The sequence below is a fragment of the Ruditapes philippinarum genome, unplaced genomic scaffold (assembly GCF_026571515.1).
Source record: "Ruditapes philippinarum isolate M1 unplaced genomic scaffold, ASM2657151v2 ctg1667_1_1_1_1, whole genome shotgun sequence".
Lineage (NCBI taxonomy): Eukaryota > Metazoa > Mollusca > Bivalvia > Venerida > Veneridae > Ruditapes > Ruditapes philippinarum.
Genome location: NW_026866442.1, coordinates 58901 through 86214, shown reverse-complemented (window position 1 = coordinate 86214; position 27314 = coordinate 58901). Strand labels below are relative to the sequence as shown.

Below are 27314 nucleotides of genomic sequence, written 5' to 3'. Positions count from 1 at the left end.
AAACTGGGGGGGGGGGATTTTTCTACATGTTCACCGGGTGGTCGCTAGGACTACCTACGCGCGACGCTTTAATAGAACGGTTTAATCATACTTCTGTGACAGAGATTGTGTTACCAGACCTGTGTTTACTTGGGTTTTAAAAAAGACAAAGTGATTTAAACAATGGAGGAACAGGTAGGACTTTGCTATTTTTTGTTTGAAAAAAAAAACATTTTAAAACATGCATTTATTAGTATATGTACTGAAAAAAGTAGTTAATGGTTATTTAGGAAGTACAAAACTGTAGTAACAATTTGATAGAAGAATAAAAACTTCCATTTAAATCCATACAGATTAAATCTTCGGACCGAAGTATTTTTAAACACAATGCACACGTATTAGGATTAAGATTATCCGGTTTAAATTGTTTATAATTCCGTGATAAATCTTTGCCAATATATATCATTGTAGATTATTATACTTTCTATATTGATTTTAAGGCTTGTTGATGTTTTAAATAGTAGTAGTTATTTGCATTACCCGACCAAAAAAAATGAAAAGGGGATTCTATCTTTTAGATTAATTTGACAAACGTTTTAGATCTATATAGATTTACTAAAAAGGCAAACAGAAAAGGAACAAACAAATAAAACATTTCTACTCTGATAAACACGTATCTTGGTTAACAAAACCATGATAATGCAATAATTATGATCTTATGATCAACGTGTCTATATAAAAAAAAACCTATTCATTTAAAGTTTATCAATGCCGATTTATAATTTGATATTCTGATTTACTTTGGCAGTGTAAAACTTGCCGGATTTATTGAGATAATACGTCTTTATACATTCATTGTCAGACTTTGATTTGAATTTCAACTAGCAGGGTAATATTACGGTTTGTAATAGCTTACATAAAAACAGAGGGCACTAGGATTTTTCGGAAGAATCTATAGCTCGCATGATAAAATGATTTTTGATACTACTAACAATATAAATCATGTTTATGTGACACATTATCTCGGAAAGAAAATAAGAAAAGTGTTATATACTGATAAAGATATCTCGAGGACAAACTAGCAATATATGTACAGAGTAGCATAAAGTGTAACATCTACAAAGCGGTCATTTGAAAGTAATAACCTCTTCATAAAAACGGTTTTATTTCTGCCCCTTTTAAACACTTAATAATAATGGCAGCCTCTTTACAACAACACCTTTCAAAAACAACCAAGATCATTGTCTCTGAAATGGTATTGATCTGCATAGCCTGTTGCTAAGTATATGTAGCCTTTATAAAAAAAAATGCCAAAGATGAATGAATTAATTATTCAGACATAAAAGTAAATATCGTCACAAGCCATGAACCGTACAATTATATAAGTGCACTGCAACATTATATAGAAAGTCAGAATAACGAGAAAAATAAATTCCTTCAATACCAATTAAAAAGGAATACAATTTTATTATCATATAGAATGCTCTTGCTAAACATAAAAGATGCAAAAAAAGGGACCAAATGAAATTGGGTGGCAACAGATAAGTGAATTTTGTGAGATCTTAATCTATCTAGTCCTTTAGTTTTGTTATCTTTGCACGTGTTCTCAAGCGTCATTTTGTACGAAATCCTATCATAATTACCTGCAATAAATTACCTTGCATTTCTATAAATTAAAAACAAGCCCCACTTAGTGGCTTTAAATGCGTATCTCCTTCACATAATCTACTTGTTTTGTTTTCAAGAGTTTTCAATATTCATAATTTAATACTTCACTGTTACGGTTTTTGTCGCAATGAAATAGATGTGTTTAAATCAAATGTGTCAGCGCAAATCATTTGCTGTTATGCATTGAAGTGCCTGTTTGTAATAGACTTTTTTTCAATTATAGAAGCGCCGGATGTTATAAATATGGTATCGGTATACATACGTGGCACCGTTCAATATTTAGTGACAGGCACGTGTTGTAACGTGCGAGCGATTCTATATGAGACAGCTATGTTGTTTAAATTAATTAATAAAATCATAACTTTCACTAAAACTGACGTGCATTGTTGTCGAAACTTCATTTTATTTTGCATAAATATTAAGTGATATGAAAATTATCCGTCGTCATATTTACAAGACTTTGTAATATAAGGTATATATTATATACATGTATCTGTTTATATGTATAGTTGGTATATATTAAAAAAGGCACTGTTAACATTGTTGGATCGATTGATCTTTCATTCATTTTCCTTTTCAAATTCACACAATAAGTTAAACGAACAATTATATGGAGTTATTGAACGAATGTTTTCTTACGCTCGAAAGCAGTAAAAGGTCTATAATTTGTAATATCCTTTCTAGGTTATATGGCATAAAAGGAAATATCGTTCCAGATATTCGGAGCAGGATATTAACAGATTGCATGACCTGGTTTTTAGAATTTAATAAAAATGCTAGAACTTTGTAAGGATTTTTTTTAAAGTATATATATATATATTACAAAAATATCGGATCTTTTACGTCCATGACATGTATTAAACATAAACCTTTTTAATGCAAAACAAGATCTATTCTATAAGTATTCCGAATACACTTTTTCATTTTATTGGCATTTGAATTATATACTTGAAGTAAAACGACAAACAAGTTTCTCTGATATAAGCTTTATTGTCCCATTTATATTATTGTGGCTTTGTCCGTAAGCTATAATGAAATTAATGCCAATAAAATCAACAAATCAACAAAAAGTATATGAATATGCGTTCCTATTAGAACTATATGCCTGTAGGTAAAGATCCCAATTAAGTCTCTTGTGTCGAAAATAAGAACGTTTATTGAGATCATATCTAATTCTAAACCGAAAAAGAAATACGTATGAATGTTGCGACCACTATTTATCACTTGAAATAGATATGAAATAATGTATATTTTACCTCTATTTCGTCGTCTATGATTGGATGAAGTAAGTTTATTGCGATCATATTTTTTTTCACTTAAAAAGGAATAAATACGTGTATTTACGCTGCGACACTTGAAATAGATATAGATTAGATATATTTCATCCTTTTGGGGATTAAGTACATACGTTGCGATCACATGTCATTCTGCCAAAATTCATTATTTGCGATAGAAATAAATAATTACGAGTTACTTTTATTTGGTCGCCTTTAACGGAAATAAATATAAGTATAACATAAGTTTGAGTGTAGGTGTAACCATTATATCTCATTATATGTTACATTTTAGTGCAGCCACGTTTCAGTTACGACCACTTTCTTTAAACGATGGTCTTTGAAAGGTAATATAAAAAGATTTCACATTGCTCGTGCCATACTTTCTTTCGTCCTTTCAAATTTCTTTTTACGTGTACCCATTCATCTTGTCTGTCTGTAAAGAACATTTATTAACATGTCGGGTATTAATAGACACCATTTGTAAAAGACCGTTGATATGTGTAAACACTGAAATCTTTTGATGAAAAAAAACCTTTAAACGCCGGGTATACCCACCGTCTCTTCCCCTTCTATTGAAGTAAATCGCCGTGATATTCCGTTGTAAAGACGGCGGTTAATGCTATTCTACTCGAGTGTAGATATCCATTAGATTGCACTAAAATTGCTCCGCTGAATTACTTTACAGCATAGATTTACAATTTATAATCTGTCGGTCTTTTGTATCCTGGGCCTTGAAATTCTCATAAGATATTAAAGAGACTTTGCAACATATTTGTCTGCGTTTGATATTTAATTAAGATCTATTGAACTTTGTAAGTAAATTGTCAGTTTGTTATTAGGTGAAATTGTATAGAATGACCTAAATCTAATGAATTACAGTCAAATTACAAATACAGTCGAAACTGAAAATAGCGGCTCACTGAATAGAAAGGTTTATGCCTACATAACCTATTGTCATGTTTTGAATCCAAGAAGCATTTGTTAAAACAAGTGAACAACCAAACACTGTATAATTTGTATTTACTCATACAAAATTAAAGGTATATCAATGTGTTTTGTTTTCGACAAGAATAAATAAAAATCCCATGTATCGTCGAGTCTCAAAAAAGTAGGATCTGACCCCCAAGTGTATGGTGTACAAAGCTTCATTCATTATATTATGTACATGAGTCTTAAATGAAAATATATAGCTTTCCAACGTTAATCTACATAATCGGTTTAAACTTTAAACTGTTATACACAGGGAATTCGTATTAGCCCAATATTATTACACTAGCATTAAAATCATCGACCGGTCTTGAATACAGTAGCCTTAATATAACCGTGTTTATCTAAACTCTCTCAAATATTTACTTTTTCCTTCACGGTATCTGTTAGAATAATTTGTCTTCAAGCTTGTTCAAATTGTTGAATTTTCAATCAATAAAGTAAATAAAGTAGCGTAGTAGTTATCAACACCCCCACCCCACGAACTTTTTATCCCGAGTTCGTCGTTGGAATTTTGTCTATTCTATATTTATTAACAAGAAGCTATTTCTTCCCTGCAATTTTGTTTTTTAACTTCATGGAGAATTGCGTAAGCTTAAAGAATTTAAACTCTTTAATCTAGATCGATATACCATTTTAATTTTGACTGATCTACTTTATACAGATTATGATTATCGAATCCCTTGGTGTAGTTTTAAGTGTAATTTGTCACGCGTTATTCAATAAATTTTGTCGTCAGCCCATAGCGATTTTAAAAACTACATTTCGTATTGATTTGATATATCTTAAGTTTTTTTGGAATTCATTTGTTCATTTGTTCGTTCGTTCATTCATTCATTCATTCATTCATTCATTCATTCATAAATTCATTCAGTTATTCATTCATTCATTCAGTTATTCCTTCCTTCTTTCCTTCCTTCCTTCCTTCCTTCTTTCCTTCCTTCCTTCCTTCCTTCATTCATTCATTCCTTCCTTCCTTCCTTCCTTCCTTCCTTCCTTCCTTCCTTCCTTCCTTCATTCATTCATTCATTCATTCATTCGTCCTTTCTTCACTTTTAATGGCTTCTCCGTCCATTCGTCTAGGGGTATTGTTTGTTGTTGTTGTTTCTTCATGTTTCTGTTCGGTCCATATTTAAGAATCCAGCATTTCTGGATATTGTGTGACTGTTGTTCTCCCTTGTTAGTCTCTTTTATTTTCCCATTTTTATTATCAAAAATGGCATATCCATTACTTTAGTGCAATCTTTAAAAACAATAATAAGGTTTATTATTAGCTAAAATTGCAGGATGCATCCTGTTGATCACGTTGGACGCTTGGTTGCTCTATATAGCACCGCATTAAACACATATCAGTCTGAACGGTATAATGTATTGGATTATGGAGGTTTGGATTTGTGACACGTGCATTGCGTAAAGACGTACGTTGGAAAGCACAGCAAATGACTGCTTTTCTTTTCTTTTGGTCGTGTTTAAAACTTTAAAAAGTTCTGTCCATCCGTAACCCCCAAATTCCTCCGGCCGCTTCTCATAATATGATGTACATACCCCAACGCTAAGCTTAAGACAAGGGACACTTATGATTTCAACATGGTGTAACTTAAATATTCTGTTTGCACCTCCTACTGGCAATGTTTTCGTGATCTCGTCCTGGCTGCAATACATTACTTTACGATAAATGGTCGGAAGAAAAATCTTTATTTTAATATACCTCATATCATTGCTTATTACAATTTGAAATTTCTTGTTAATGCATGCGCATAGTCATTTGCAAAGCCATTATTAGGAATGAATGTCGTATTTTAAACTTTAACGAGCAGCCATCGTTCAATGATTACTATATTTCACTGTTACTTTAATTTATTTACCTTTAAAGTGAAACAAAATACTTCAGTTGTTAACTCGCCTGCTTTAACTTGTCAATATATTCACGGCAGACGATAATTCTCATTCCAGACGCATTAAGTTTTAAAAAAAGATAGGGAAGGAAAAAAATATAATTGAATACAAACTGGTGTACTTGATTATTTCCCTAATCAAGTGTTAAAGATTTTAAAACAATATATTACTAATTCATTATTTTATGCCAGGCAAATACTTATTTGTTACTGATTTGACCTTGACCCTTGGAATATTCAAAAAGCTATTTAAACACGCCGTTAGCTTAATGGTTGCTTTTTTCATCTGTTATACAATGTACTTTTTTATCCACAATAAAGATTTATTATCAATTGTTAAATGTCATTCGTCCATCATGCGTAGTATAATAATATACAGTACAATTGTACACACGTTTACTAATGAATAAAACATGGGGAATTGATACCTGATCAAGTAACGATATATCCCGTAATGTCGTACTATATTGATCGGTTAATAAATAAAGACAACGAACTTTGATATACAATCATAAAATGAAATGTTTTGGGATACTAACACGGTATAACAGATATTGAGATGCTGGATAACGCAAAGCTTATCTAGAAATGATTTTTTTTAAAAACGAGTCCATGAAACACGAAAATAACGATAAGGTTGATTTTCATCATTCATTCATTCATTCATTCATTCATTCATTCATTCATATGTAAAATAGTTAGTAAATCCATTCATTTATCCCTTTATTTTTTATTTATTCACCTATTTAATGATTTATTCATCAATTGATTGATTGATTGATTGATTGATTGATTGATTGATTGAATTATTGATTCATTCATTCGTTCATTCATTTATTCATTCATTTATTAATTTATTCATTCATTCTTTTCTTCCATTCATTCTTGTCTTTCATTCATTCATTAATTTATTTATTTATTTATTTATTTATTTATTTATTTATTTATCTATTTATTTATTTATTTATTTATTTATTCATTCATTAATTCATTCATTTCTTCCATTCATTCTTGTCTGTCATTCATTCATTTATTCATTCATTTTACATGGACATTGTCATATATCTACTTTCACACGGGTTAAACCATCCATCTCAGTTAAATCTTTGTACTCCATATCTCATTGAAATCAATTGATATTTTCTGAACACTTGTCTTGTTTCCAGGGCAACGATGACGTTGAACAACAGAAGAAGGTCAAGTTTGAGGAGAAGAGTGATGAGCAAGCACCTGCTAAGAAGGAAACAAAAGAAAATAAAGAACATAAAGATGAAGAAGACGAAGAAGAAGGTAGGTTCACTGAATTAATTATTTTCCACACATTTCCTTGTTTTAATCATGTTTTTGTATTAATCCACCATAACAGTTTGCAAGGTTTTGGTCACTAAAAACTTGTTTGGTTTTTAAAACAAAATTTAATTTGATTAGGTTTAAATTATAGTATACGACATTTTTGTTTTTATATATATTGTCAAGATATAGAACTATTTGCTCTTACATAGAAAACTAGCTATTATGTCTATATGTGCACATTTAGATATTTTTGTTGAAGCTCTTGCTTTTTTATTTCTTATTTAAGTTATTTATGTAGTTGTTATTGAACTATTTCATGCTTCTTTCTAAAGGCATTTTTTTTGGCGATGGCACATAACTTTTTTATTGTGTATTCAAGAGCATAAATTATTTTCTCTCTTATTTTCAACTAACTTGTTTATGACTCTGATTTAATTATGTGAAATGAGAAATAAAATTGAAATGGTATTCGTCAAGGTGCTATTCTTATGCCGCTTTTATTGCATAGGGAATTTTGACTTCGTACACAGAAATCGGATGCCCATACTTTCGAATAGCGTTTCATTCTAGACTTCTTTTTAAATTGATTTATTTGTGCTTTAATATTTTCTTAAATATTGATTTCTGGTATTCGCTGATGTACTTTGATAATTTCTCAGAGAGATTGTAATGGAAGTTTTATTATCAAAACATAAAACAATATCAGAACTATGTTTTGAACGTATTTTGTGCTATTTTTTTTCTATTATTTTTTTCCTCATCCGACAAATAATCAGTTTAAATTTCAAATACAGATAAAATTTTATATTGACTTTGTCTGGACCACAACTTGAATAGCTAAATGTATAGAAAAATATATACATTTTTAATTTTCAAGCACAATCAATATAATATTATCAACAAAAGGAGATGATGTTAACCAGCTTCACTGGACGATTTATGTTAATTACCTTTTTTTTATCGAGTTCTATCAAACGACATTTTACAAAACGAGAGAGCCCAACTATTGGATGTTTAAATTTTTTTTCTGGCTGTGTGTTTAGGTCGAAGGTCAAGGGCGAGTCGATCAAGCAGATTATGTAGCGCTGGTAGGCATAAACTAACAGAAACCTTAAGCAAATCAAACTAGTTTGTTTCTTGTCGTTCTTTTAAAAGCAAATAATAACTTATTCTTTATTAAGTAGTGTTTCAAAATGAAAATGAAGCCATGAATCGGCGATTTTACTCAAGGGCCAAAAAGAACGGCAAGAAAGATAATTTTATAGATAGTGGCCTTTTACAAGTTTGCATGATTTGATGGTATAAAGGAAACGCTTTCAGCCTGCTAGCTTTTTGACTTGATTTCTGTCATTCTCTTGAAACTTTTAACTCATATAATTATATTCCGGTACTAGAAGCAAAAAAACATTTCAGTTACAGAACTGTAAAATAACTTTGTCAATAACTTAATGAATTATATTCAAATAACTTGATAATCAGATCATGCAGTTGAAGTTATCTGTCAATGACACGATGCTTAGCCCATCATGAAGATTTTGTCATTTTACACTTGACACCAACTTTAATACTTACACCAACATATATAATGCCCGGATATGTTATCTTTTTGGATTACCCGCTTCTGACACCATGTGATAATGGTGTTACACCATGTGATAATGGTGTTACACCATGTGATAATGGTGTTACACCATGTGATAATGGTGTTACACCATGTGATAATGGTGTTACACCATGTGATAATGGTGTCGTTTTTGGCCGGGAACCAGGCGAGACAGTCACTTTTAATATGGTCTATTTCCCTATTATGGTTCCTATCCGAAATGGCTTTAAAGAAGAACCCATTTTATAGCGCCATCATTATACTAATTATTTAACCTCAGTCCCACACTGCTACGGTTTTTAAAACTTTTCTTTACTAAGATGTCTAATAGAATTCCGAGGAGTGTATTTTTATCAATTAAAGTGAATTCTTTAAAATAAAAAAATATGTTTTGCCTTTTATGATTGGCCAGTATTATGCTTTTCAGGTCATTTTGTGTAAAGTGTATATTTAATAACACTTATTTTAAAATTTGTTGTTCTGTGATAAATTTTACATTTCAAATTTCCGGTGTTTTAGCTTTTTTATTTTATGTGTGTAAGTTTCTCCTTTTTATATTAATCGACAGTTTATATTGCATTTTTGGATAATTATATAGTAAAATAAACACTATTACTCGTCTTGAAACCAAAAGAATAATGAACATGTCTTGTTCTCGGCGACCTATTACTTACTTGTACCCGTTTAACAAAATAAATTGTACCAAATAAAATTTTAATCAAGCGTATTTAATCTCGATTTACAGTAAAAATAATACAAATGTACTTGTAACCGTCGTTAAATATAATGAACCTTTATTTGACTTACATTTTTATAGCGTGTTGCAAGCTGTCAATTAACATAATTTAACATTTGAATAATTTCTATTAAAATGCACGTTTTAAAACATACTGATATGTTTAACATTAGCGCAGACTTTTATGTGTTTTATTAATGTTTATATCATTTCAAGAAATGATGTTATATTATTTCATATGTAATATAATCTAATCGCATAACAATAAGCATTGTGGTTTTGTTGGCATCAGCGTTCTCAGTATTCTTCTGTACGCAAGCGCAGCATTGTAAGACGCCATCTTCTATACGCATGCGCGATATTGACATATGGTGTCATTTTTGTTTGCATTCAATAAGTAAAATTTATTCTTTCACTTGTCTTCCATAGCGTTTGCTTGAAGTTTCACTTACAATGCTTACAATTCTAATATATATGAGTATTTTTCCTAATCTCTTCTGTTTTTTTCCGCTTCTAACATGTCCTCTATCGTTTCAGGACGGCGACTGATAAAATTATATATGTTTATAAATTTAAAACAGACAACGAGATAAGATTGATTATAATGCAAGTGTTTCTATGGACAGTAGTTCTGCTACAGTTATTTTCCAATTTTAGTTGTCCAATTTTAATTTAACATTTCTTAGTTTATAAATAGGGGTGAGGAGATAATGGTTAATATAGTGGGATTCGTCTTCCTGCATGTCTATAAAATGTCAAAATTTTAATTAATACTTTGAAATGAAAAAAGTTATTATATTTCGCAATGCCTTTCCACACTGGTTTGGTCGTTTTGGGAATTGGTTTTCCGTAAAATAAATTTTAAAGATATGCACTTTAAATTTAAGCTTCAAAAGACGGACACCAATGTAACAAAATTTAGGTTAACAGCTATAATTAAAGTTTATTTCGTAAATGTAATTCAGATTCTTTGGTTGGGAAGTCCGATGACGATAAGCATGCTCAAAATGATATTAAATCTGCAAATACAGAACAGGAGAAAAATAAAACATCCGCTGAAAATAATATTGATAAAAATGATGGATTAGGAAATGATTTGGAAATGCTTGAGGCCGCTTATAAACGTGAAGGAGAAAATAACCAAACCTCTAAAAATGAACTAGATAAAATTATTGAAAATAAGAATGAAAATCCAAGTGAAAAAGAAAGAAAAACAAGTACTGCTTCAAAGAAATCAGACTCTGTAAGCGACGAGGAAAAGGCAAAACTAAAGAAAGAAAGTAAAACTGTCGAGTTTGATAGAGTTAGCAACGCATCTGGATATTCATTAAATAGTAGACGATCGAATGGTGAACGAAGTGCTCTGACAGAGACCGCCAAAAGTAAATCACCTGAAAAATCTAATGATAAAACGCCTAAAAGGTCTCAAAATAAATCACCTATAAAGAAAAACGAGAAAAGGAAAGTATTAAAATCAGACGATGAGGACACATCTGATTTTCGGACCTCTGTCGAGTCTCTTTCATCGGGGGTTGGTAATCCTAAGGAATACAAGATAGCAAAGGACGCGCTTTCTAATACGTCGGACGACTATAAATCTAAAGAGCAGCCTAAAGAAGTCACGGAGAAGAATACTGTCAACAGGTCAAATACAAGTTTGAGGAGGGAACCAGACAACGAATCAAAGAAGGAACATTCTAAGGATTCTGATAAGGATCTAGTCAAAGAGTTTACAGAAAAGTCAGAGACAGACATGAGAAGAGAACCAGTAAAAGTCTTGTATGGAGAACCAGAAAGTGATTTAAAGGAACCAGGTCAAGTATCAAAGGTTGATCACGATTCACCGAGGGAAGAATCGGGTAAAACTACAAATGCAATAGATGATGATAAACAATCATCTAAGCAAGACGAAGGAATTAAGCATGTCATAGATAAAGATGATCCCCAGTACCAGGTTGACGAAGATGGTGAAGAATCTACATCATATAAGTCAAAGAAAGTAAACGAAACTAAAGTGACTATGCAAGTAACTGTTGATGACACCAAGCCTTCAAATAATGAAGAACCAACGAAACCAGTAAAGGAACCAGAGCCTAGATCTGTAACTGTTACTACAAAATATAAGAAGCCACCTGCTAGCACTGCTAGTTCTTCAGTAAATTCGTCATCGAATCAAAGTTATCCACGACCAAGTCGTACTGAAACCATGTCACCACGTGACATTGTTGCAGAAAAAAGGAAAGAACGTCGACAGCAGTCACAGAGTGCACGATATCCATCACAGAGCAAATCTTCCGCTCGTGACGCGACTATGGCAACTCGAACTTCATCGAGGGCTTCCACATTTAGAAGTTCAAGACCACCTAGCCGGGCTAGGACAGCACTGAGCTTCTCTACAGGTGAACTCTGATGAATACATTCATCTTATTTTATAGACAGAATAAGAAAGTATAGCGCTAGAAAATCTTGTAGAAGTTTCTCAATGGTGGAACTGATCATGTTTTGTTCTTTTCTTGAAATTTACATGAGTATATCATAGGTATAAGATGTATTGGTTTATTGCATGAGATCGCATGTACCATGAACTGCTTTGACCTTTGTTTCACGCTATTTTGCACGGCTTTTCCGCACCTACCAAACTAACACCTATTAACCGCACAAAACTAATTGCATGGTTTTAGGTATAAATTTTATGTTAAAAGTATAATTGTCGTTTTATTGAATGTTGCTAAATTTACTTAATATAAAGGGTTAATTAAGTTTCTTTGACACAGTTATTCTGAACTTATTTACATACAGTTGTAAGAAATTATTTTATGCCGATGATGATGCCTTACGTATGTCGGTGGTATTACAATTTATATGACTGAATCCATTTCTGAAGTAAAATAATTGATATGCCATATACATGTATCTGTACATTTACTTCCCTTTGTTTTCTTTGTTTATCTCCTTTTGTGATTCTTTGTTATTATCCCCTTTGTTTTCTTTGATTATCTCATTTTGTTTACCTCTTGTATGTTGTAATCACTTCACGCTTAGATATAATTATTTCCTCCTTTTCACCAAAACAAACAAAACCCCAAATTCCTCTACATGTTTGTTCATTTACCTTTTACCTGTTGAATTTGTGTCATTTTAAACTCGGAACAGTCGAGTCAAAGAATTCAAATTGAGCTCCGACCTCACTCCACTCTATACTAGTGGCAAGTTTGTATTCAGCAGGTGAACGGTTAAATGTCACTTTGTCTTGTTGTTGTTTAGTGCCATGTAAGTTTTGTTTGGCAATATTGACCTGAGACATTTGAACTTGTCGGTAATTATTGGATTCCGAAGTAAATATTACGGATTTTAAAGTATGGCATAACGGTAAAGTACATGTATGACACAACGGTATACATGGTTTATGTGTAACTTAAAGTAACACAGCATTTGCCTAAATAGACTAACTGACAAGGAGTTTCAATTTTAAGGTAGAGTAGGTTCGAATTTAGTGAAACACTTCTTGTTGTTTTTATTTAAGAAATAATATATCCCAAACTGTGATTTTATCGCTCAATAATATCACTGTTTGGAGTTCGGATGCGAGGAATTATATCACGAGGGCGTAGCCCGAGTGATATAATGATGCGCATCCGAACGACAAACAGTGATGTTATCAAGCGATAAAATCACCGATTTGGATATATTATTTCAATTCTAACACGACTTCAACAATAAATGTTACTGTACCTGATAATAAGCTAAATTGCACCTGATTTGTTTCCGTACTAATTTTCAGCGCGTCGCATTTTTAGTGGTTACGTCTCATGTATATAGAGAATAATAGGTTGGTGCCGTGGATGAAGAAAGTTTATCTGGTGAGGCGGAGGAATTTATTGGGTGAGCCGAAGGCGAACCCAATAAATTCCGGAGCAGAGCCAGATAAACTTCCTCCATCCACGGCATAAATCTATTATTCTATTTATCCTGTCACCGTTTTTTTTTTTAAAGAATTTTTTATCCTGTCACTTGTATCAATTTCGGCCCGATAACAAGGTGCCGTATATTTTTACTGATCTACGGCACTTGATCACGTGGTATGCATGTTTGTCGGACTACTTTTAAAGAAAAAATATAAAAACTGTCGTTAAATCTTCTGTGTGTAGAATAACGAATTTTGGAAACGTTGATAAAACTTTGTTTGTTTATTTTATTTCACTCTATAATTTTTCAAGCGAAATAAAAATTGTTAAAAGTTAAATAAATGTAAAACTTAACTCGTTTGCGATATTAAAATAGCGTACTTGATTTGATTGTTTTGCACGTGCTGTTTGGCGCTACATTGTGACGTCACGTAAACAATACTTTAAACGTCTGTACAGCGTTAACGACTGAATAAAAGATATTGGTGTTCGAATTAATTTTCTTAGTTAGACCATTTTCTTTCATTCTAGATAGTTTTCACAACAAAATTCGACAAAAAAATGTTTTTATTTATCACATTTTTCAAACAAAATGACGCTCTCAATGTGAAAATACACAGGGAGATAATAAGAACGGCGAGTGCATTGTTGTAGAATAATTAGGGCCTTCTTTGTTTATAAAGAAACATTTAAGATAGTGTGATTAAAGGTAGTTTGCCAAATAAAATTCTTTAAAAAAAACGGTGACAGGATAAATAGAATAATAGATTGGTGCCGTGGATGGAGAAAGTTTATCTGGCTCTGCTCCGGAATTTATTGGGTTCGCCTTCGGCTCACCCAATAAATTCCTCCGCCTCGCCAGATAAACTTTCTCCATCCACGGCACCAACCTATTATTCTCTATATTAGGCAAACTACCTTTAATCACACTATCGGAAATGTTTCTTTATAAACAAAGAAGGCCCGAAGCGTGCATTATTCTACAACAATGCACTCGCCGTTCTTATTATCTCCCTGTGTATTTTCACATTGAGGGCGCCATTTTGTTTGAAAAATGTGATAAATAAAAACAATTTTTTGTCGAATTTTGTTGTGTAAACTATCTAGAATGAAAGAAAATGGTCTAACTAAGAAAATTAATTCGAACACCAATATCTTTTATTCAGTCGTTAACGCTGTACAGACGTTTAAAGTATTGTTTACGTGACGTCACAATGTAACGCCAAACAGCACGTGCAAAACAATCAAATCATGTACGCTTTTTTAATGTCGCAAACGAGTTAAGTTTTACATTTATTTCACTTTTAATAATTTTTATTTCGCTTGAAAAATTATAGAGTGAAATAAAATAAACAAAGTTTTATCAACGTTTCCAAAATTCGTTATTCTACACACAGAATTAAAGTCCAACATTATAATAATAATTATATTTTTTCTTGAAAAGTAGTCCGGCAAACCATGCACACCACGTGATCAAGTGCCGTAGATCAGTAAAAATATACGGCACCTTGTTATCGGGCCGAAATTGATACAAGTGACAGGATAAATAATGATTACGTCACAAATCTAAATATAGAACGTCAACAGTGATTTTGTTGCATAATAACACACACTTTCGGTTCTTCTATGTTCAATAGGGAAAAATGCGGGTCGTGTTAGAATTGCTGATATGAACCTGCAACTTCGCGATTACAATGTCAACCTTGTTACCACAAGGGCATCATATTGTATTTGTGCAAATGGAAGTATCGTGAACTTTACTATCATTAAAAATTAATGTGTAAATCGTAATAAATTACGGAAACTAATGAAAAACCTTCCCAAAATTGATCAGTCTCAGGTCAATATTGTCAAACAGTATTTCATAAATATGAATAAAGTTCTGTAATGTTTTCTTTCCCGTTCCATTCCGTCAAAAATACTCTATACAAACAACGAAATTGCGCTTTTTAGCTATTCATTTAGAACAGACTTATTTCTTTGAAGTCGGTTTATTAAATTATGCTTTCAGTTCTTATAAAGCCCGTGTTAAATTTGCAAAAGTTGATTTAAACGGCACTTGTCCATGTTGTACAGCCACAAATACGGAAATGATGAAAATTATTATTATTCATGTCAAGAACAAAATATAAAACAATTCTGAAATAATTTTATTATGATAAACACCCTTATGATTTATTTACCTTTGGTCAAAATGTTTAACTTTCCGGAGTAATGAATGTAACCATGCTAAACACGTTTTATTTTCCCCGGGGTATTAAATAACGGAGGAGGAATTGTTACACGAAGGATGGAGTTCTTTTGATAACTTGTCAGGAACTGTCACGGAGTTCCCTGAAAACGTTACGGATTTCGCCGGAAAAAAGTTTATATACCGAAGAAACTTGTCAAATATGGTGATTTTCATCTTTAAAAGAGAGTGTGAGGTGCTAAACTCTGTGACAGATATCACACGAACTTCTGACAAGTTATCATAAGAATTCCATCCTTCGTGTAACAGTTCCTCACCTGTGTTAATTTTGCATGATGACCCTGAGGGCGAGGGAGGAAAAGACCTTTTTATGATGAGGAAACCTTTATCTCAGGAAATGTTATGTTGCCATGTTCGGGAAATTCCTCCTTATTAATAATCAAAAGTAATGAATAAACCCAATATTCACAAAACTAGTCTTAACATTCTTGCTACACATAAGCTGAATTAATTAACTAGAAATTCTATTCACTCCTGATAGTATGCATGATACAACTTATAAGGCTAACTTATTCTGGATTCTCTCCTGCTAAATTAAATTCCTTGGGAAAGGATATGCAAATATATACAGCTTTCACAACTGATTTTTAACTCGAAAGCTTACATGATTTTCACTGTCCTCCCAAGAATTAATTAAAACACTAATAATCAAATTTTGAAAATAAGATTAATATAACTTTTTCTTGATGACGATGGCATGCATTGAAACTGTCCTTCATTCCAGTCCGAGTATGTATGTACGTACGTACGTACGTACGTACGTACGTATGTATGTATAGTTACCTCCCTTTATTGTGATATAACGTTTTAAAGATGTGTCACGTGGTACCTGTCCTCCACATAATTCACAACCATTCATAACTCTATTCTTAGCAGAATATGTGTTAGGCATATCAGTTCATACCATTGAAAAACTGTCTACATTTCTTTTCTATGTGTCTATAAATAACTTTGCCTTTGTGTCTAAAAATAGTTGTTTTGATTTCTATAATTAAATAGCTGTCTTATAGCATCGTTTTCTCATTATGTTTAACTCTTCTGCATTAAAGATAAATTTTGCACATATATACAGGCATACATGTAGGAAATATAGTTTGTATAGTTGAATTCTAAAAACTGCAGATTAAGCTTCTTGCACAATGATAACAAGCGTCTGGCTTTAATGACTTTATGTAATTTGCATAATTTATTCAGACGAATGCAATTAATGAATATGTAAATGTGGCTTTAATCTTATGACATATTTGTGAAGTCTCTTGTCATGTCGGTGTACATATCATTTTATGTATGTCTGATAAATTTAGTTATAAATTCTTTAATTAAATCGCCTGGACCTTTTTTGTCCCCAAACAGAAAGAAGACGGAAAGAGCGGGAGTTTTTCCATGCGGAGCTACAGCGTCTGAAGGATAGTCTAAGAAAAGAATCGAAGAAAATTAAAAAGCCAAAAGTGTAAGTTGACCCTAAATTCATTATCGTCATATTTGCAAATAAGATAGACCGGCTATTCAAATAATTGTCCAAGCTTCCGTAAAAGATCGACTAAGTGATTTGCACCTTTAGAAATAGTCTTCAGTCGTTTAACGATCAGTAAACTTCGTCTTTGTCATTATTTCTTGCTTTCAGTATGTAATTTTTTAGGCTTCCAGCAATTTATGTATAGAAATAGGATATTTGTCGTGTTTTAATTAATAGAAAGAAAATCGATACTCAAAACTTTCTGATTTGTGCAAGAGGGTGTAGCCCCAGAGTATAAATCAGATTGTCAAGTGTTTTGATGTTCTTTAGGCACATAGAAACACGTTCCCTGACGTCACAATATGAAATCCAAGAAGGTCTCCAAACTGTGATACAAGTAATAGTAAATTTGTTTTATAGTTTGGAGAGCTTTCTTTTGAAATGTGTCTCAGTTATATCGTATACCCATGCATGCACAGTGCATTAACTGGAGCGAGGGTATTAGGAACCTGCACTTTAGTTACCGCACTCTCTGGCAGGGATAACATAAAAGAGTATGCTCGTTGATTGGCTCATTTTTTATACGATTTAGATGCTCGTACAATGGTTGCTTTTTTCTGAGATTTAATATTGTGACGAAAAGTTTTTATGTTTGCCTATGATACAAAAGAAAATAGCTTTAAGATACTCGGCACTCTGATTTATAAAAATCTTTAAAATGGACTGGGGTCGAAGTTACCGAATTTACCTACGACAGAAGTTCTTACTCTGCTTTGAGTTTAGAACTTTTACTTGGGGTTAAGAATAAAAGAAATCTAGCAGCCACTATTATAAAGACTTACTTGTCAGATTGTCTGGCAAATGCATATCATTATTATTGCAATTTTCTAAAATACTTATTGCTTCACAAACCTCATTTATTTCAAAAAAGATTTATTAATGAGGAATATTCTGCAGACATGTCTTTATTAAAGGAACTCCACTGAGGTCTAAAAGCACAAAAATATAAAAATTGAAATTCTTTCTTTAAACAGCTTGGGTACTTAAACTAGAAGTATATGGCATAATGCTAACAATAATTAAGACATATAGATTTCTACTCAGAATTAAATTGAAACTTGTATTTTTGTGCTTCTCTTGTCCCAATTAGGGTGAAAAGCTTTCAGTTTAAGGTAATTTTTAACAAGTTGAATAATTATCCTGGGAACAAACAAAAAACTTTTGGATTGAGCGAATGATCTGAATTTTTGCAAACAAGTTGTTGGTTTTGACCAACATCAAATGGAACATTAATCTCAAAAGAAACTGTTTTCAGCCTCGTCTTGTCAAGAAACCACAGTGGAGCCCCTTTAATTTGATTCCGTTTATCTTTATTTATTGGTTGTTATTTTTAATACCTAGACGGGACCATTACCCCGATGTGTTTACAAGCCTAGCACCGTACTTCGACACGTACACAGCGAATTTTCTTATCAAAATGGTATGTTAGTTTTCCTTCAAATTTTAGATTTATATTGTGTGTCCCTCTTTTGATCTTTGTACGTGTCTATTGTATTTATCTGTCTCTTTATTGAAAACATTCAACATATAAACAAGAGCTATCATCTTCATTTTTGATGTAAAATGATATGACCTTGACCTCTAAATCAGACTACACTTGAAATAATCAGGTGGCGAAATGTACCGAACATTTCCGAGCTTTGGACTTATACACTATTGTACTATAAGATGATATACACTAGACTGGTGATAGATAATGTAAAATTGCTCCTTGAGCTCTCACATAATGCATATCTTATTTCATACAGCCTGAACTTGGGTACAAAGAAAACCAGCCCCCTGAGGTAAAGAAACAACCGACCGTTGAATCCGAAGAGGTAAGTTTCCAGAAAAATGATTTTGAATGAGAAATTATTGCATTCTATAGTCATTTCATTTAATCGAATGGGTATAATAATAATGAAAAGCAAACTTGTGTGTCGTAACGCAATCGACTTTCTAGAATTGTTTGTAAAATGAAAAATGGCGCACTGAAACACCATTATAAGGCAATAACAGTTTTAGCCAAATAAGTTGATGGAAGGAAAAAATGTAGTCTTAAACTATGTCATGATTTATTTTCTTGTAGACACACGATTTAATGTACACCACTAGGTGTACGGCAATAGGACTGTGCGACCCATGTGTGAGTCTCAGTATGGATAGGAATGTTTTACCCAAGTTGGAAACAGCTGAGATCCGCAGAAAGAGGATCGAACAAATGCATGCCGGTGATTCAAAACCTAAGTCGTAAGTTTGTACTGAATATTTTAATAAGTGCCACCTCTGCAAAGCACCACCCTTTCTGAGAAAAAGTTTGTCGTTGCTGCTTAAAGATTTATTGTGAAGTCCTATATCTGGAATTACCGATACTGTTTTTAAAAGGTAATTGCTCTACAACGGGCCGCTTTGCCAAGGTTGCACTTCTATATGTTATGAATTGTCAAAAATATTCAGGTTTGGCTTCATGTGAATTAGTTTTTGTATTCTTTTAAATGTAACTTAATGTACATGTAATTGATTTGTAGTGATTTAAGTTTTTAATCCCTCTATTTATAAAAGACCGGCCGCTTCGTTAAATATGTTTTATTCAGTGTTTCATCAGAAGTGAATTTTCGTTTAATTCTGAAACTAATATGGCTTGTATATGCTGTTTCATTTTGACTATTTAAAAAAACGTTTATTAAATAAGGCACTGTCACTTTGTAATGCAGATTATATAAGAACACCGAAGCAGTGGTCGGTCTTTCATTGATATCTAAATTTAGACTAGATTTAACGACGTCAAATTTTTATCAACAGGTGCCTTTAACAAATGTTACGTCTCTATAATGCATATTTTTATGTTTTAACAAGTGAAATTTTCGCCTCAGTTTTCTTAATTTACATGGAGTGTTCATGAATAACTTTTGCAATAAGTGTGGATGGTGCAATAACTTTTGCAATACCAGTATTATGTTTTTACAAAAACGTGTATAATGATGTGTTTACTTTTGCAATACTTGTAGAGACTTAACTCTTGCAATGCATTTAATGTAATGTATTTTGCAATACCTGCATTATGATTCAAACAGTTTTGAAATACCTGTAATATATAAAATGCAGCATGAGTATCGATGCAATAACTTTTCTGATAGCTGTATTTTGGTGCATAAACTTAGGTCATGTGATATTATTTGATATATAGGTAAATTGTATGCCTATTATTTAATAGGTACAATAATATTTATGATAATCGCACAAGTTTTACATGTATTTCAAAATTGATTGTAACAGCACGAGTCTAGTATGTACATGTTCTATAGCGTAGATTTCCTCGTTTTAGCACGAGTTTTAATGTACATTAACGTAGACTGCCTTATAATAGCACGGGTTGTACATGTATTTAACGCATTTATAATTCAGAGGCAGGGCTTCTTCTAATACAGACAGGAACGGAAAAACGTAAGTGCACATTATAATAAAAAAAGCTATCGCAGTATGTCAAATGTCACATTTTGAAACACGAAAGACAGCCATGCAACAACAATATATAAAATGTATTTTTATAAAAGAAAAGGCAATGTGTATCTGTTTAATTTCATATCTTTTTGGTTTTCTTTTATCGCTGTTCAAACATTTTTCTTACTTACCTAACACTGGTTGGCCAATTTCTGAACCAACTATAGGTTTTAGAGATCTAAAGCCTATTATTTATCTTTCTAAAAAAGCAACACATTATGGATTAAAAATTGATATATTTTACTTACAGTCTTTTTAATGTAGTTCTTTTCGCTTCGAACTGTATAATTCAACTCCAAATGAAATCTTTGACATTGTACAACGTTTAGCCAAGGTTTTTCTTTTTGATTTTAGAATTAAATACATTTTTTAAAACTATTTTCTGAATCTCTGGTTACAGAGCTAGATATTGCTCTTAAATGTGACATAAACTTTAATAAGCACTTTACTTTAGACTGACACCTTCTAATTAACTTCTACACTAGTTATCTCCCCTTAGTTCTTCCCCACTTATCCCCCATTTTAGCCACTCGTTTATCACGTGATCATAAGCTTTAATTGTACCAGTTTGAAAAATGAAGATGTTTATTTAAAAGCGATCAAGTAGTTATTAGATATGGTTAACTAGCAGCAGACGAACATTTTTTACCCCTTCATTTTCAACACTTGCTTGTTCTCGTTTGCGAGAACTATAACTGCAATTTTTATTTCAATATTTTAAATTTTATGTGTTAATAATATACATGTTCGTGCAATTTTGAAACTTTCTTTCATTCAGAGGCAGTGAATCTAACAATGCGCACGATCCAGAGTAAGTTTACACATTTTATACAAATAAGTATTGTAATTATGGTGCCTACAGCGCTTTGATCTGCCTATGTCGACAGTAGGATGGTAGGTCGGCTGTTTTGAACGTTAAAAGAAATTGTATTGTTTATTATATACGTAAAGGAATGTCGTGTCGTGGTTTGTTTCTGTTCATTATTTAAAAAATACTTGTATTATACTTAACAACAAAATCATTTTAAAGCACATCCAGTCAATAGCAATCTTAGATTTTAACGAAACAATTCGTTGAATTTCTGTTGTTATTTTGTTGTTACACCACATTAGAATTCACCATGTATTATTTATATAGTATCTTATAATCGCATTTTTGCACGTAGCTGCTTTTTTCCGTATAATATCTACAGACGTAGATTTCGTAGACTTAAAAAAGTAATGACACATGCTCTTTAGTGGGGCGGGGTAGGGGTACTGTAATCTTGTGAAGAGGAAAATTTAAAATGTTAGCCGAATATTTGAGGAAAATATTACTATGGCAAAAAAAACTAAACTATCCTAATATGTATATTATCCTACTTCTTTTAATAAATTCAGAACTGATCAGAATAATAAATAATAATAATTATATAGATATATTATCCTACTTCTTTTAACAAATTCAGAACTGATCAAAATAATAATAATAATAATAATAATAATAATAATAATAAAATAGCAATAAAATCTTTATAAAAAAAACTTCATAATATAATGCATTGATTTAGGGTTGTTTCTAGATACCATACCTGCATTTCGCATTTTGTCAAACTTGTAACAACAACAAAAAAATCAAGTTAAAATTACACAGGATGACGACCTGAAAGGTTATTGACAATCGAGTTTTAAAAAAATGGAGTTGAGTCAAGCGTTTTTAATCTTAAAAAAAACTTCGAGAGATGACAACCAATATGGCTAATTGAACATTAATTTTTGTAAGTAAAGCAGTGATTTCACATGCCGATAATGCATCAAAGTATGCAATTTGTTATAACATCAAGCGTCTATTCTTTCTCTCTTTCTTGTATTACTGATTTACGTTTTTTTAAACTATCATCGAGAATGGACAAACGAAAGAAACGGTAAACATTTTAATCATTTTTTTTTATTCAGATCTCCACGCCAGAAGCGACCGGAAGCTAAGCAGGGTAGCACGAGATTGCCTAAGTTCCCAGTGATAGCGCCACCTAACTCTGACCTTACCACTAAAGAACTTCACTACGGTGATGTACCAATGTTGAGGTGAGTTCCGAATGAATGTATCCTTCATAAATAAATAGTGAAGGTACAAAAAACATAAAACAATGAAACGTTTTCTCAATACCAAGTTTGTACGAGGAATGACAATGCACATGCTTTTTACAAAGTTATTAAATACAAATATAACAAAATATTTGTTTACTTGATTTTTACGAATCAAAATAAAACTTATTAACACAACATGACATTAACTGCTAATAATAACAGCTCCTTCCATAGCCCAAAATAAAAGCATTCCATAAGAGACGACGCCGTTCACCGGCGTCGCCAATAAAGAAATATCAGTTGAAATACAGTAAAACTTTTGCAGAACGGCCCTCTGTTGAGCAATAACCTCTTTACAACAACAGCATCAATTGTTTCAAAAGTAAGACTTGACAATAATTTTAAAATCTACATCAACCCCTCTTAACAACAACCAAAATATTTGTCTCCCATAGGATGTTGCTTTGTACAGGTTATACTGTACATTGATCATTGCATTTGTTTTAATAATGTAAACACGGATAATTTGATAAGATACAACTGATTATAGATCAATCAAAATGTAACCGATTTCCATTAGAGGAAACAAAAGGATGTCTTTAAAAGCACATCGATCAGTGTTAGAATTATATAGAATTATTTACAAAATTTCCCTTCTTCCTGGTCTTAGACGGTATTAATATTATTATCAGTCACAAACTATGGTAATTTCGCCGATGTTATTATCTTTCATAAGAAATTAAAGCGACAGTACTTATGACCATATAGCAACTAGTATACATGTACATTTCCGCGGCCAATAGCTTTATAGTCTTAATCGCGTGACCTCTCTTGGCTTCTTTTCAATAAAACCATTACCATCATGTATTTTTTTACATAAAACGCCTGTAATATAGCGGCCATTTTTGATGTCAATGCCAAGCGTCTTTATATATAGCAAAATAAAGTTAAAAAAGGGCCGTTTTGAAGATGACGTAGATTGTCGAGCTGTACCTATAGATAGAATCTATATATTTATTTATGCTGTATATTTTGCAGGGATGAAATGATCAAATCTTTCAGTCACTATGGTGAAGGCAGGAAAAAGTCGGACTATGACAGAACAAAACAAGATTTCTACCGTATGGAATTAGACAGGTACAAAATGGCCTCTTAAATAAAATGGATACATTACAAAAGTATCACATACTGGTGTCTGAAATTTAGAAATATTACATCTATGATTTGAGGCTGTAATTATAGTTAAACATTTAACTTATATAAAAATTGTACCCAAAATGTTCAAAACAGTTATGCAAATGAAACTAAAAGAGTTTTTTAGTGTATTAATAAACAAAGGGTCAATTAGCAATGTGATTTATAAATAAAGTAAACGAAACAGTAAAATAAGGAATATGATGTGTATAAAATGCTTAAACCTTTTTCCAACTGACAGAAACTTAAAGGACTTGGTACTTTTTTAATATTAATTATATACCATTATGGTATTAAACAACCATTAAGACGTTACCAGGCATTTCATTCAGAAAAATATACCAGCATATAATGTTAAGGAAAATATACCAGCATAATACCATTACAATGAAAACGACATATTTGTTTACAGCCTATAGCAGACACATATATGAGCCGCGTCACGACAAAACCAACATAATGGGTTTGCGACCAGCATGGATCCAGACCAGCCTGCGCATCCGCGCAGTCTGGTCAGGATCCATGCTGTTCGCTTACCAACTCTATTACAAGTTGAGAAACTGATAGCGAACAGCATGGATCCTGATCAGACTGCGCGGATGCGCAGGCTGGTCTGGATCCATGCTGGTCGCAAACCCATTATGTTGGTTTTGTCGTGACGCGGCTCATATATTTTATTTTATTGTATATTCAGATTAGATGAGTATCACCATACGACGAGACCCCACATGAGGGCCGCTTACTTCGCGTACCTTCAGAACACGCCTGGTTCCCGTAAAGCAATATACGACTGTATGAAGGACGTTTCAAACCCGAAGAAAAAGGAGGAACAATCCCCACAGGCGGTGGCATGAGTGTAGAGACTAATTAATATTCTATAAATAATCATAATTTATCTTGAACTTAAAGAAAAATGAATCGTTATATATTTCTAACAAAGTATGAGTCCTGCAGTTGCATTAAAGTGAAATATTAGGATAATTTTGTATCAAAAATATTGTGTACTAATAAATATCTTAAATAAACATTCTAGATTGACACAGAGTTCAGTGGAGGATTTTCTTTTCACTTTTACTATCAAAACGAACTCCAAGTTGCATGAATCTTATTTTCTTTGTTAAATTATTGTCCAAAGATGGAATGTGCGACCTTTTCTACTGATGAATTCATTTTTTAACGAATTCTATGACAAAAATAAATGGAGTTTATTATCAGTTCTTAGAACCCTTTGTTTTGGCAATAAAGTGTTCATCCGAAAGAATATCTTTATTTAGTCTTGATTGAATCGGAGCTTGTCTTGAAGCTATCGTGCTAGTCCTGAACCAATAGAAATAGAACAATTTGTCTTATTAGATTTTTATTCGTTTTTAATGCCATGCTGTTCGCTTACATACACTATAACAAGTAAAGAAACTGGTAGCGAACAGCATGGATCCTGATCAGACTGCGCGGATGCTCAGGCTGGTCTGGATCCATGCTGGTCGCAAATCCATTATGTTGTTTTTGTCGTGACGCGGCTCATTTAGTCTTGATTGAATCGGAGCTTGTCTTGAAGCTATCGTGCTAAAATGGCCAGTTCCTGAACCAATAGAAATAGAACAATTGTTCTTATTAGATTTTTATTCGTTTTTTTTTATTTGGACAAAGTGTATTGATATATTAAACGTTCAGAATTTGTTTTTTATAACTAGATGTTTATCAAATGTCATTCATCAATGTTTTTGATGCTGCACATGGTGGTTATATATCACGTGGCAAATAACACGTGGCAATGTACACAATTTATCTGATGTCATGTCTGTGATAAAACCCAGTATTTATATATGTATTGTGATTGTTAAAGTTGTGAATATGTTCTGTTTCTGAGATTTAACTATATGTTTACTCATTTTTTTCTTTACTTTATTGACTTTTTTTTTCGTTATGAAAGCCAGGTTATATTTGGTCGATTGTAAGATGCATTTTATTTCAGTTAAGTTTTGGTGATAATCTTGAAAAACATTAAATAGAGTAATATGTTTTTATCATAAAGAAGACTTGATTGATTGATTGATTGATTGGTTGATTGATTAATTGGTGGATTTATCATTCAATATCAAGTCATCGAGATATTATAAGTAATATAAAACTTTTCTATATGCTGTAATAAGTTTGTTTTTTCATATGTATCTAAATATATATTGTTATGGTATTTTCAAAAATGCACGTTTTTCACGATTTTAAGCATTTAAATTCACTGTCATTCATTCCTGTTTCTGTATTAAGGTACATTATGTTTGGTGAAAGATGAATAGCCTCGAATGACTTCTTTATCTGTTTTGCATGTATTTTCTTTTAAATCTTTTTTTACTATTAAACTGTTTTTACATCGACTGTAAGAGTTTAATTTTTGTTTCCTGTTTATTGACACAGTGTCATTCTATTTCCTTCATAATCGTGGGGATGGGGGTAAAGGGTTTAAATCCCGCCAAGGCTTTCGGATTTCAAGAAGCTATCCATCCAGTTTACAAAAGGTGTTGGTTCTATTAAGGCACCCTCTCTCTTGCCCAGATCGATTCCATGAGTTGCATCTTGTACTGAATGTCTGTAGAGCTATAGAAGTATCCTTCCACATTACAAAACAACAGAAATTTATACTGTGCAGTAAAACAAAAATCCTAACCGGATAAAACGAATAAAAAGAACTATAAAGAGACCATTAAACGATTGTGTACCTTGATGTACAAACGTAGGAAAACTTACTTTTGCTAAATTTATGACCTTCCTTGGAATCAATAGCAGCTGTGTTACTTAATGCAATCGCATATAAAACAACTGATGCCGGCATTTTAAAATGTAATGATCTTAAAATAATTATATTGGAATTGGTAGGCAACATTTGTGTTGTTTTTTTTTTCAACAAATTTAGGGTTCTAAAATAAATTCTTGACTTTCAGTACAAAATCTACAAATGGCAAAATATTTTCAGGGTCGTAGAGACAACACAAGAACAGTTTTGAATTTGTAAACTTCATAAAAATATTAATTTAAATTTGTTATATAGATAAACGGAAAAAAACAAGTAACATTTTACAGAGAAACCTGTGTTGAAGACCACCTCTGAATAAAGAAAACCCTGCAAATAAAAGCAGGTCACGTTTTATAACCCTTCATTTAAAAAACATGTGACCACCAAATAAAGACGATTTAACTCATTACAGGAATCTAGACGATTGCAAAATTCATGATCACAAAATAGACAAATATCGTTTTCTTTTCTCCGATTATTACATTTTTCATGCATTACCATGCGGAAATCGGTGTGAAAAGATGAATAAGACCTTTTAAAGTTCATTCCGTTGGGTAAAAAGACAAGATTTTAGCATTTTATCATTCAAGCCCCTTGTCCGGTATTTACCGGAATACGGTATTTAGTGTGGTGCTCCAATCCTTTTTTTAGTCTCATTCAATATAGACCACTTGT

General features: G+C 32.1%; 1 protein-coding gene across 3 annotated transcripts; it reads left to right on the top strand.

Moving 5' to 3' along the window:
- Nucleotides 1–25159, top strand: LOC132732474 (DNA ligase 1-like). 3 transcript variants are annotated; one of them, XM_060718894.1, is made up of 12 exons: nt 8–174; nt 6973–7096; nt 10404–11837; nt 16948–17044; nt 18452–18530; nt 18859–18927; nt 19179–19339; nt 20495–20533; nt 21369–21401; nt 22526–22654; nt 23696–23794; nt 24546–25159. In XM_060718894.1, exons 1-12 carry the CDS (start codon nt 163–165, stop codon nt 24703–24705), a joined length of 2436 nt encoding a protein of 811 aa, XP_060574877.1. In that variant the 5' UTR covers nt 8–162; the 3' UTR covers nt 24706–25159. The 3 variants fall into 3 exon arrangements, with proteins under 3 accessions (XP_060574880.1, XP_060574878.1, XP_060574877.1); XM_060718895.1 differs by lacking the exon at nt 21369–21401 and having other exon boundaries at nt 4–174; XM_060718897.1 differs by lacking the exons at nt 20495–20533; nt 21369–21401 and having other exon boundaries at nt 1–174.
- Nucleotides 25160–27314: the final 2155 nt, after the last annotated feature.